The 13,322-nt window shown below is 59.9% G+C and overlaps 1 protein-coding gene across 2 annotated transcripts in view; it reads right to left on the minus strand.

Annotated features, from left to right (window-relative positions):
- The window catches only part of TSNARE1 (t-SNARE domain containing 1), a 136,486-nt gene extending 127,329 nt beyond the window's left edge, over positions 1-9,157 (minus strand). Inside the window, exon 1 of one of the 2 annotated variants that reach the window (XM_037732496.1) lies at positions 8,983-9,157. In XM_037732496.1, the coding sequence (XP_037588424.1) occupies positions 8,983-9,043 (61 nt within the window). In that variant the 5' untranslated portion in view covers positions 9,044-9,157. The remainder of the gene's footprint in view (positions 1-8,982) is intronic. The other variant, XM_037732495.1, reaches the window with a different exon arrangement.
- Between the last annotated feature and the right edge of the window lie 4,165 nt (positions 9,158-13,322).

Below are 13,322 nucleotides of genomic sequence, written 5' to 3' on the forward strand. Positions count from 1 at the left end.
GCAGTACATCTGGTCCAGGTGCTCACAGGGGAAGCCGTGAGCAGTACATCTGGCCCAGGTGCTCACAGGGGAAGCCGTGTGCAGTACATCAGGTCCAGACACAGCCCTGCCCGGACCCAGCACCTGTGCCAGTGCCTGGAGCTGCCCCGTTGCAGCGGCCAGTGTGCCCGGCTGTGCACAGCAGCCAGGCCAGTGCCGGCTCACCCACACCCCCCGTCGCACACCTGGCTCGCCCTCGGCAGGTGTGGGATCTGGGGTGGTAGCACAGCCCGCTCAGCTGAGTGCTCAGAACAAGCCCCGTGGGTGTGAGCACGACTCGGGCAGGAGGCACCGCTGGCCACAGAGCTTTCCAGCTGTCAAAGTGATCCCCAAGGATCCCACGACAATACCCCCTGAAGGCCCTGCCTGAGGCTGTTTCACAGTCAACTTTTTTTTTTTTGAGACAGTTTCGCTCTTGTTGCCCAAGCTGGAGGACAATGGTGTGATCTCAACTCACCGCAACCTCTACCTCCTGGGTTCAAGTGATTCTCCTGCCTCAGCCTCCCGAGTAGCTGGGATTACAGGTGCGTGCCACCATGCCCCGCTAATTTTTATTTTTTTAGTAGAGACAGGGTTTCACCATGTTGGTCAGGCTGGTCTCAAACTCCGGACCTCAGGTGATCCCCCCGCCTCAGCCTCCCAAAGTACTGAGATTACAGGCGTGAGCCACTGTGCCCAACCTGCTCTTTTTTAATAAGTAGAGTGCGCTCTAAAATAATGATAAAAAGCATAGTATAGTAAATATATAAACCAGTAACATAAGCGTTTACTATAGAATATTACATAGCATATACAACCGTACGGGCTGAACGTCTCTATGACCGGCAGCACAGCACGTCCGCTCACACCCGCGTCACCGCGCCCACGTGAGCAATGCATTGAACTACAGCATCATGGCTGCCAGGACAGCACTAGGCGACGGGAATTTGTCAGCTCCAGTGTGATCTTACAGGTCCGCCCTCATCTGTGCCATCCATCGCTGACTGAAACGTCCTTATGTGCACGTGACCGTGTAAGGTACTCACAGGAGGGGCCGCTGTGGCGATGAGGGCTGGGCCAGCCAGGGATGGGGACAGTTGCTACTGGATGCTTCCATCATCAGACCATCTAAACTGCTCGAAATGACTAAAGCAGAAGGTCATGAGAATAACCTGGGGGACACCCACACTGTGGAGCAGGCCTCAGCAATGGGAAGAAGCACTCCCGCCACCTGCAGCCGCCTTGAGGACCGTCTGGGGAATGACGGCAAATGGATAAAGCCAGTCCCCAATGCCACACGCTGCAGGATTCCACGTGTACAACTTCGCTTCAAGTGACGACAATACGGGATAGAGAGCGGCCTGGTGCTCCCAGGAGGTCACGAAGCGTTGGAGGTGGAAACGGGCACCAGCACAGGGCTCCTCTCAGTGACGGCAGCCTCGGGCATGGCGGCCACATCCGCCAGTCTGCTGGCTGTGCTGTTGTCCTAGTTCTGCACAAAGCTACCACTGGGGAAACTGGGTGAAAAGAGCTCAGGATCTGCAGATTATTTCTCACAACTGTATGTGAATTTACAACGGCCGCAATAAAAAGTTTAATTTGCCAAAAGGCCCTGAAATGTCAAATGCCACACCTGAGGGTGCTGCGTGAAAGAACAGAAGCCACGTTCTCCCCAGTCTGGCTCCGCCGAGCACCCGCCCGTCCACTCCACCAGCACCTTCTGGAGCATCAGGACTAGAGGGAGGCGAAGCGTGACGTCCACCCTCTCCTAATGCGGAGAGGGAGTCCCAGGAAGACAGCCAGGGGAAGGCCCAGGCAGCAAAGGTGCAGAGGTGGCCGTCCCAAAGCACAAGCTGCCGGCTACACAGCTGGTATGGCATCACTCACGCTGCTCACCCGAGGCGCCCAGTTCTCATCCCTCGGGGAGCATGGGGCACTTCCTGTCCTCTTGTGGTCGGAGCCTCGTGGTTCCTTCTGGCCAATGAAATGTGAGTCCCCAACGGACACACACCTTTGTTGCTTCAGGCTACTAAAACCTGGGGGATTTTCATTATAAAAGCAAAACCTTGCCAATGCGGTTACATTCTCTGCCCATCCAATCACCGCTCTGCCCACACCGGCTGTCTGACTCCACTCCCTGCTCGGTTGGGAGGCCCTCCTGCCCTGGCTAAGGCGGAAGCCTGCAGGCTGCCCGTGGGCCCCACACTTATGCCTGCAGCCTCCAGTGGCCTCCAGACCCTCTTGCATGGATTAAGGTGTCAAGATAACAGCTTCAGGGGCAGATACACAGAAAGGTGGGAGGCGCCCTGCCTGTCAGACCATCCCGCCAGACTGTTGGAAGCCAGGTATGGGTCAGGCACAGCAGCAGGGCGGGTGGACTGGACAGCTCGGACCTCTGACTCCCCATCTGTACACTGCGCAGTGAAACCAGCTCTAGAACTATTCCTAGCTACAGAATCTTTATCTTTTCTCTAAACACAATCATCCTCAGAAGACACCACGGGAAACAGACCACGTCAGAGCTGCTCTGGGTAAAGGGAGGATGGTGATGGCGGCAGGGAGACTAGAGCCCCTGGGACTCCAAGGAGCAGATCACGTCACCCAGAAGTGCCCCACAGTCTCAGCCCGCTTCCCATGGGGCAGCGTGGGAAGGACAGGCCACACTTTCTACAGCCAGATCCCACAGGACTGGTTCCTCCTGCAGCTCTGTTCTGTGCCTGCTTCCTGGGCTTGGAAACTGCGTCACCTCTCAGGTTGGACAGAAAATGACTCCCACCTCCCTGCTCCAACCAGGGCCACCAGGGCCACCAGGCCACTGAGCTCTGAGCTATGGGATGGCCCACAGGGTCACCGCAGCACTCCTCACACCCCAGCTGCCAGCACACCCGTCCGCGTCCCTGTGTGCCCGGCCGAGGCTCCCCTGCTGGCCGCATCCCAGGCTGCGCCTGCGCCCTGAGAACAGGGGGTACACGAAGGGCGCAGGGCCCTGGAAACCAAGTCCCCATGAGGAGAGATGTGGGCAGGTGACCCGGCCTCCCTTCCAGAAGATTGGGTGATGTTGTCACCCTGGAGGCTGCTCTGGGAATTCAGGACCTGTCCACCCACAGGAGCATCTGCTGTTCCTGTCCCTCACCACTTCCTGCTCCTGGAGGGGGCGGGGTGCCCATGCATCAGAGGCTGAGCAGCCTGAAGGTGAGGCTCAGCTCCTCCCCTCACGATCTTGTGCCCACTGTGTGCACTGTCCTGTGCTAGGGCCACACAGGCAGAAAGGACAAGGTCCTGGCCCTGGAGGAGAACACTAACGACCATGACGCAGCGTGGCAGGAGCCCGGCGGAGCCACTCCCCAAAGCCTGCAGCCCGCGCTCTGCCTCGCCTCCCCAGGAGCCACCGGGCCCTCAGGATGAGCGGATGGGCTGGCTCCTGATGGTGGCCCTGATTAGAGACTTACACAGCCCAGGAGGTCACCGGCCAGGGCCACTCCAGGCAGAAGGGTGGCCCCAGCAAAGACACCCAGGGCCAGGCTGGGGGCAGCGTGAGAAGTCAGCGCAGCAGGTTTCCCAGAGGCTGGAATGCAAATGCCAAGTGAAAGTGAGGCTGGAGCTGCCAGCAAGACTTTTAGCCAGGGGGTGGCCGGCCAGATCCACCCTCAGCATGACGCAGAATCACAGGGGCCCAGACGCTCGGGTACCAGGAAGCAGCAGAAGCAGCGGTCCTCCCCAGTCACAATTCCCGCCTCCCGCACCCACTCCCAGCACGCCACGCTCTTCAGCGCCTCCCCACAAGTAAGCAGCAGGGGGAAGGAGGTGAGACTCCCAGCACCGAACCCAGCTCCTCATTGGCACCGAGGACAGCCGGCCCAGGAAGAAGGCTGCTGTTTCTTTCTAATGTTGGAGAGACTGACCCTGGGCTTCTGCTTTTAAAACATGCCCCTTCCAAACACTTGGCCAGAATGGATCATGGGTCCGGATGGAGGGCGGCCAAGGTGGCCCGCTCTGTCCAGGGCTCTCTGACCGGAGCCTGGATGCCCCAAGCCCTCAGAACACTGCCCTCATCTTCCCCAGACCACACACTCAACTCCTTCGCTACCAGCCACCAATCCCCAGCCTCCCTTCACACAGGTTCCATCTGCACCGCAGAGATGACAGCCAGGGTCAGGCTCAGGACAGGTGCACACACACACACACACACACACACGCACGCATACGCACACACACACGCACACACACGCGCACACGCACACACACACATCCCACACACACCCCACACACACACACATATCCCAGACACACACATGCGCACACGCATGCACACACACACGCACGCACACACATGTGCACACACATGATGCGCACAGGCACGCACACACGCACACACACACGCATGCACACACAGCCCCAAAGCCCTAGCTTCATTCACCTAGACCCCATCCACAGGCAACCACAGCCGCCAGGGGGTTCATGCGACCCCAACCTCATAGCCTCAAGCCCTATGGGAACGAGAGTCATGAGCTCTGCCCATCTCCCCTCTCCACCAGAAATACCAACCTCCATACACGGCTTCCTTCAAACCTGAGAACCTTTGCCACACTCTGCTCCGGAACGCCATCTCAAGATGGAAGGGAAGGACAGGATTAGGTCTTCATGAGTGCAGTAACTGCCGTGATTAATAACACCGTCTAACTCACAGGGAATGTATGTTTGTGATGCTGCTTCCAGCCTGGTCCTCCGGGAGAGCAGCAGAGCAGGACCGCCAGACGGGCAGGCAGCAGAACGGTGAGCAGCACCTCTCATTTCTGCCTCTGATCAGAATCCTGATCAGAACACCAAGGCTCCCAAAGCGCACCCCCAGCCCTCCCAAAGCGCACCCCCAGCCCTCCCAAAGCGCACCCCAGCCCTCTCAAAGCGCACCCCCAGCTGAGTGAGTTCCCCTGTCCGCCTCCTCACCGCTGACTGCTGTGATCTTGCTCTGTAAGATGCACAGCAGTGTCCTGGGCAAGGTCAGGAAAGCCTGAACCTGCTTGCCACAGCATCCGTGCCAGGCACAGCCTTAGCACGTTATCCCAGAATACCATGCATCTTGGACAACAGTTGTGACAGCTGGGGCTGGGACTGGGACCTGCCAATGACCCTGTCCAGGCCAGCACCCCCAGCAGACTGTGCAGACTGTCCTTCTTGCCTGCAGTGTGTTCAAGTCCTAACAGGACCTACCCAAGGGCCAGAAAGGAATGGCCCTGTACAGCACAGTCTGGATCTGAAGCCCACACGGAGTCACCTTCACCCCCATCCTGGACTCAGCAGGCCTCAGGGTGACGAGAGAATCTCACAGTGGATAAGGCCAGGCAGGACAGACACAGCTGGCTTTGATGAATGACCTGGATGGCAGGCAGGACACCCTGAAACAAGGCCCCTGCAGGAGACACCACCCAACTCCACTCCGTGGGTGAGGACACCCTGCCCATGACAAATCTTCAGACACCTACTCAAGGCACCTGGCTTGTCATTGTTGGTAGGGCCCTTCTTCTTTGCCAAGGGACTTGGACCATGAAAACTCTTCCTATGGAAGCTTCTAGATGGCTCCACAGTATAGCACTAACAGGAAGCATGGTGGAATAAGAACAGCACAAGGTCAAGGTCAGCTCTGTCACTACCCCTCACTTCTGCAAATCTTTCGCTCACTGGACCCCAGACCCTCGGCCACAGCTGGACGGGCATTCAGACGCACAGATCCCCATGGGTGGGGCGGCACACAGGGAGGCGTGGAAAGGCGCTAGGGACCGTGGGTGCGGGCAGAATGATGGATGATCTTCCCCAGCTGCCTCAATGCACCCAAGAGGGACAGGATGAGGAGGCCCCAAGAAGAGGGCAGGGCCAAACATAAGCATCCACACTGAACAAGCGGCTGTCGCCTCTGGAGAGTTGGCACGGGCCACGCGCTCTCCAACTCCCTGCTCACTGGTCACCACTCCTCCACGCACAGATGCAGCAAATGTTTACACAGGGCCAAGCCTCTCAGCAGAAAGCAGAGGAATCAGAGGAGGGATCCCCACGAGTCCGTTACTGGTGACGGTGCACAAAACACAGTGGCTGACAGCCGGACTGGGCCACAAGGTCAAAATCTACCTGCAGCAAATAACGCTATCCAGACAAACCTAGTAGCCACAGAGACGCCCGTGTGCATTAAAAAGAAGCCTGGAGCCAGACACCGTGACAAATGCTGGGAATCCCAGCACTTTGGGAGGCTGAAGCCAGAGAATGGCTTAAGGCCAGGAGTTCAAGACCAGCCTGGGAAATCGGGCAACATAGTGAGACACTCCTATCTCCAAAAAAAAAAAAAAAGAGCTGGGCACAGTGGCTAACACCTGTAATCCCAGCACTTTGGGAGGCCGACGGGGTTGGATCACCTTAAGGTCAGGAGTTCAAGACCAGCCTGGCCAATGTGGAAAAACTCCATCTCTACTTAAAATATAAAAAATTAGCTGGGCAGCGTGGCGCATGCCTGTAATCCCAGCTACTTGGGAGGCTGAGGCAGGAGAATCGCTTGAACCCAGGAGGTGGAGGTTGCAGTGAGCCGAGACTGCACCATTATACTCCAGCCTGGGCAACAAGTGAAATTTTGTCTCCAAAAAAAAAAGGGAGGAGGAGGAAGCCTAGCCCCTAGCCAACTGTTCACACGGCCCAAACACCATTCAGAGGGACCAAATGCCCAACAACCTCAGAAGAAACGTGTGTCTGCGTTAATGAATGGAGCCCTAGAACTCAACAGCTGAGGAACTCACAGCAAGTTCACCATTCTGTGCCTCAGTCTCCTCATCTGGGAAACGGGGATAACACACCCTCCTCCCAGGGTGACTGTGAGAGTAAACTCAGTCATGAACACAGGTCGCTGGTCACCTGGCACCCGAGTGTTGTGACTAGTATCATTAATGTCATCACCTGCAGACGCCGCCACCCCTTTGCCAATGGCTTGCTATAGTCATGGTGGAGGCGTGTGTCTCTTCTCCCCAGCTGGAAGGTGACTCCCTGACTCCGTCTCAAGCCCCAGCATCGTGAACTTCCCCAGCTGCACTTCTGACCATGTTCTCCTCGAAGCATTACGGGTCTAGTTGATGTATTCATCAAAACCTGCTGGGTGCCCATTCTCCTCTAGGTGCTGGGCTGGGCACTCAGGACACAAGGGTGTCACCGCAGAGGTCCATACCACAGGTGCTCGCAGGCATACAGGAGAGAAAAACGCGGGAGTCCCAGGGCATACCAAACAGAAGCCTCTGTATCGACAGGCACACTAGTGAGAAAAGCCACATGGCGTGCAGAAAACAAGACAGCACCGTCAGGGACATGAAACGGGCTGAAGATGCAGCTGGAGCCACCAGCAGGAGCCAAACCTGGGGCCTCACTCTGCAGGCCACGAGGAGCTGTGGAAGGGACTTAGGGACACCTGGCTGCCCATGAGCCCATGAGCCCCTAGACCGAGAGCCTAAGTCTAGGCTCTTGACCCAGCACCTGCAGAGGGTCAGACTCAGGGGGAGTGTCCAGGGAAGGTTCTTGGATAGAGTCAGAGCAGCCACAGGCTGCCAGATGCTCATGGGGCCAGGCAAGCAGAGGAGGAGAGAAACAGGTGACCCTGCCAAAACTCGACCTTCTTCAGGAAGTCTTCTTGGATTTGCTGGCCTCCCACAGCCACCTGCATTCACGACCTGTGCTGCTGCGTACAAAAGACTGCGCTACCAGCTTTCCGCTGAGGTCCTGTGACGCATCAGGTGAAGCCTTATGAAAGCAGCGGTTCAGTCAGCGGAAGCACTCCAGTTCTAACAAATGTCACCTTTCTGTCCACTGAGTGCTGTGTCCACATGGGGGGTAACCTAAGCAACAGTCCCCATCCCTGCCTCGCAGACACTAAAGATAACAGAACCAGCAGACGAGTGACAATCACAACAGGAAACGCTGTAGGAAGGCAAGTGGTCAGAAAGGTGAGCTGAGACACGCCGGCCAGAAGCGAAGCTGCCACCAAGCCAGGAGGAGCCGGGAGCTAAAAGAAGAGCAGGCGAGTGTGCAGGGGAGGAGAGAAAGGGGGCCAGGCAAGGCCGCAAAGGCGCCTGGCGGGATGAGGGGCACAGACGCACGGGCAAGGCCCGTTTTGAGCAGCAAGGTGGCTCACAGAACTTCTGTGACAGGCAGTGCCCCCCACCTGCGCTGACCAACACAGCCGCCACCAGCCACGTGTGGCTACTGAGTGTCTGACACTTGAACGCTGGACGGGGGGGGGGGCCCGGAACCCTTCATGTTAACGTCAACGTAAACAGCCACACCTGCCTCGGGGCTACCCCACTGGACACCACAGATGGGGCTTCCAGAGCCGGAGAAGTGCCCCTGGAGAGTTTCTGCGGGGACAGCGGGACCAGCATCACCTGAAAGCCCCTGGCGGGGATGTCCCCGTCCCCGGTACCCAGGAAGCACCATCTTACAACTCGGAGAAAGGACAGCAAGGCGTGGAGGAGGAAGCACCCAGGGGCGGGGTCTCCAGCTCCGGCTCGAAGGCGGGCTCCCTCGCTGACTGGCGGGTCACCATCCCGTGCACCCAACAACTAGGCCCTGGGGCGTCCCCGGGACGGTGCTGACCTCCAGGCGCAGGCACCGGGCGCCCGGGCCAAGAGCCCACCGATCTGGGGTCTGGAGAGCGCGCAAGGACCCACCAAGGGGCGCACATGCCCGCGGGCTGGTCCCCGAAAAGGGGAGCTCTTGGGGGGCTGCGGCTCCGGATCCCTGGCGCCCCTCAGATCCGCCCCCGGCGCGGCCCCGCCCCCTCCCCCTCCCGGCGCGGCCCCGCCCCCCGCCGGGCCTCCCGCGAGCCCCTTCCAGCTGCGCCGCGCCCCACGTCGGGCCCCGGGCCCCCCGCCAGGCCCGGACCGCCTCGCCCTCGTCGCCCACGCCCGCCCCAGCCAGGCCCCAGCCCCACCGCCGCCTCACCTGGGCCTTGGTGGCTCGCGGGCCGCTCCGTGCGCTCACGGCGGGGCGGGCACCCAAACATCACGTGACGGCCCCTCCCGCCGCCGGCGCGCGCGCCCCTTTCCGCGCCAGCCAATGGCCGCCGGGCCCGGACGCTCGCGTGGACTACCCGCCCCAGAGGTCCCCGCGCGGAGCCGGAAGCGGCGCGGACGGCGGCCGGCTGGGCCAAGAGGCCTCTGGGGGTGCGCGCGCGAGCCTGCCTAGCGATGGGCCTCGGTTTCCCCGTTTTGCACACGGAGATGACGACGGAGATGGAGGTCACGCGGAGGGCGGAGGACCGGCGCAGAGGCGCTTCGGGAGCGGGCTCCGCTCAGCCCAGGGCTCATGGGCTCCGAGAAGCTCGAGCTCCTGCGGGACTGCGTGGGCGGCGGGTCTCGGCCGGGGCCGGGCCTGGCACCTGCGGGTCTCGGGCTGCGGGGCCCCAGGGCAGGCTGCGCGGGCTCCGCGTGGGGCAGTGCCAGGCTGGGGACTGACGGGCCCTGCGGGGACTCCGGACGCCCAGTGTCACCGACGAGGGAACTGGTGTCGAGACATCTGAGGGACCTTTGCCCGAGGCCGCAGCCCCCCCGGGGGGAGACCCTCCTAGGGACCCCTTCCTCAGGGACCTGGGGCGCCTCCCACTCCCTGCTCTGCCTGCGGGCACTCTCCCCATAACCCACTGGAGAACAGACCTGGGAGGAACCTGGGGACATGGGTGTGTGTCCGTGGGCCGCCAGGGTCCCCTTTCAGCCTGTTTCCCTGCAGTGAACCAAGAGCCACACCCAAGGCAGGAGAGCAAGCGTGGTGAGCCTCCGCCCCTCTCCAGCCAGTGGAGGTTCCCCGGCCGCTCTCACTGCCCGGGAGGCCCACACCGAAGCCCTGATGGCAGCCCTGGGCTCCTGAGAAGAGCCTTGCTGAGCTCCTGGGAAGAGGCTTGCCCTCCCCATCCCCCACCGCCCCCTTGGCTGGGGTTGTCCGCAGCCCAGGACTGTGCACGCGTGTGCACACGGGTTCTGTGCACATGAACACAAAAGTGTGCTCTTGGACAATACGTGGTACTGTGTATGCACACAGCGCACATGTGTGCCTGAGAATGCACAAGTGTGTGCCAGGCTCGAGCATGGGAGCAGTAGAATATGGCACAAGTGTGTGTGTGCACACGTGTGGGAGGGAAGAGGGGCACATGCCCACCAGCGTGCATGTGCTTAGGCCGGCCTGTCCTGGGCCCACCCAGGCTCCTTGCTCTGGTGTACTTGAGTCTCACCTAGCCCCAGGAGGCAGTGGCATGTGCCTATCTCACCACCCAGCCAGGATTTGGACGGGCTTCACTCTTCTCCCAGGACAGCTGGAGTGCTGGGAAGCCGGCTCCTGTCCACGGAGGGTGCCCGTGACTGCTGACCCCCACTTCCACTTGAAGAGGAAGTTTCCACAGGACCAGTGCCTGTAGGAGAGCTGGCAATCCGGACTGAGGATGCCGGGCGCCTGGCACGGTGCCCACTTTCCCCTCAGTGGCTGGCACCATGTCTTTGGCCACTGCCTTACTCAGTCTCCTCTGACAGCTCCGTGCTCAGGTGTGAAAAGGAGGGAAAGTGAAGCCCCCCTTCCCCTCGAGGCTGACCACGTCCAGGAGCTGCTTTCTTGACCACAGGAGGCATACATGGGGCTGTTTCTGTGCCTGGAGACTGCAGGGGGGATGGTCTAGCGTGGGCTGCGCCCTCCAGAGGTGGGGCTCCATACCTGTTGGTTCCTCCAAGATCTGGGGTGAGCCCGCCTGAGTATCCCACAGCAAGTCACAGAAGGTAAACCTCTCCGTGGAAAAGCCAGGAGCCCACTCCCTCGGGCTGAGCCGATGGGGAGGGGAAGGGCCAAGGGAAATAGCCAATAGCCTCCCGGGGCCTGGGACTGGGGCCAGGGCTCCCCTCCCTTGCCTCATCTCTGCCTCTCCCTGGAAGAGGTCATCACATGACCTCGTGCAGCTCTGGGCTCTCTCCCTCTTCCAGAGAGGCAGGACCCGTGGGGAAGAGCTCTACCCCACTCCTTGGCTAGCCAGCAAGACCAACAGGGTAAGTAAGTGGCACTGGCCCTTCGCAGTGAGTTCTGTTACCTAAGGGGTGGGGTTGCCTGGTCCTTAGCTGGCACCCCCCCAAATTGGATCTGCCATTCCAGGTCCCGGAAGGAATGTGGGCAGCAAGGTTGGGGTGGTTCCAAGGCCTTCAGAAGGAGCCTTGAGGCAGCACCCACTGAAGCCAACCCCAGAAACACTCCCTCTGTGAACAGTAGCAGGGAATTCTCAGGGCTTAAGCCGAATTTCCAGCTCAGTGTCAATCTGTGGGTTTGTGGTGAGTTTCCCTGCCCTCCCACCCTTCCTCTCTGCCCTCTGAAGCCTGGCTCCAGCTGGCATCACCTGCTCCGGGACCGTCCCTGGCTCCACTGCAGCCCTGCCCGGATGGTAGAAGGCGTGTCCACCTCCTGCTCTGTTCACAGGACAGCTTCTGCTCCAGCAAAGCCCACGGGCACCCGACAACCCCCCAGAGCGCCCGCCCTCACTGTCACCCAGGCCTCCTTTGTGCCTTGGACACAGAACCCCAATTTTGTTCAAGTCATCAATGTACCCAGCCTCTCCAGCAGCTGGGGCCAGCTGTGACACAGTTTGCCCGGGGAATGACTGCAGGAGACACAAGGGAGCCTCCTGGCCCTTCGGAAGGGGGCAGGTGTGGCTGCCCTCACTGATGGCCTTCCTTTCTCCTTGCTCCAGCCTGGAATGTGGTCATGGTGTCCCAAGAACAGCAACCATGTGGCCAGCAAGGGCCAGGGTCTTAGCAGCTGCCTTGGTGCCCCACGGCCACCGTCAGACTCATGACCATCGGGAGAACAAGCCCTTGTTCCCTTTACAGGGCTGCCTCATTAGATTTCATTAGGTGTTCTGTAACTCAAGCCAATGCCACTTCTGTTGTAGCTGATTTGGGCTCCTAAGCTCACAGCGGGTGGGACATCCTTCTGTTAGCTTCGTCCTGCCCACCCAGCAGCAATGGCTCCTTGCGGGCAGGCCCTGAGGAATGACCTGGAAGAGCTTGTGAGGAGCGAGGGCACAGGAGACACCCTCCCAGAAGCATCTTTCCCCGTGTCCCCAGGCAGCCCAGGCTTCCAACCACATCTTACAACATAAAACACGGGGAAGAGAAGAAACTTTGGTCCTAACACCTAACCAAGCCCTGTCTTGCTGTGTGATGTTCAATCTGAGGCACGCCTTCTCTGGGCTCGTTCACCAAAGCCGCAAATGCTGGAGCTGACTGCAGGGCAGAGCACTTATGAGGTCTGCCCAAGAGCGAGGTTGGTAAAGGGCTGGCAGAACCAGGGGGCGTGGGGCGTGTGGGAGGGTGGTGAGCCGTTCCCTCATCACCCACGCCAGGGTAGTGTCATGGGGGGACACGTGGGGGTCTCTGGGAAGGGCCTGGCACAGCCCCAGCACATGGCAGGGGCCTGACCATTCAAGACTCAGTCTGCGTCGTCAAGACACCCCGTCTCTTAGAAACCAACTCCAGCCTGATGTGCGGAACAGCCTCCTGAGGTGTTGAACGGTGAGCAGGAGTGACGAAAAGCAAAATGAAGTAAAAGAACAGAGAGTCCACGGGTGAGCGTGTAGAGTGCTGTTCTTGCTAACGCATCATCCAAGGAAGGACGGCTGCCATGTTTCCTGGAAATGCCCCCACCCGACCCCTGCCGGCATCCCTGAGCCCGAGATCAGCAGGTGGGGACCAGGGGACAGGAAGAGTCTCTGCGCTGCAAGGCCATGGTCCACCCAGGTCCCACAGCCACCGCTGGGCCTGCTGCTGGGCACAGCTGCCCTCCTTCCTGCCAAAGTCCATCCCATCTGCAAAGCCTGTCTCCTCACTCACTCATCCAGCAAACCTTTACTTCCATGCCAAGCAGCATGCTAGCTTCTGGGGATACCGTCCAGTTTGATTTGGTTGCTAACGACAGAACAAACCCAAATCTCAGATGGTTGCTTTCAGTGTTGTATTTTCACGTCCAGGTAGGCACTAGGACTGAGAAGGTAGCCTCACAATCATCAGGACCCCAGGCCCCCTTAATCTGGTTGCCCCATCAATCCCCAAATAGGCCTTCTGCCTCGTGGTGCAAGCCCTGGGCACCACCTGGCAGGCAGGCAGGGGTCAGCAATCTGCGCACCACACACGTGTGCTCCAGGAACCTGTGCCCAGGCCGTGCAGGAGTGATGGGGCATGGGGGAGCCCGGGGGAATGGGGGTCAGGGAAGGCCCCTCAGTGAGGAGACCAAAACGGGCGAGTCTTGAGGGATAGCGT

Source organism: Cebus imitator, unplaced genomic scaffold, assembly GCF_001604975.1.
Source record: "Cebus imitator isolate Cc_AM_T3 unplaced genomic scaffold, Cebus_imitator-1.0 Scaffold449, whole genome shotgun sequence".
NCBI lineage: Eukaryota > Metazoa > Chordata > Mammalia > Primates > Cebidae > Cebus > Cebus imitator.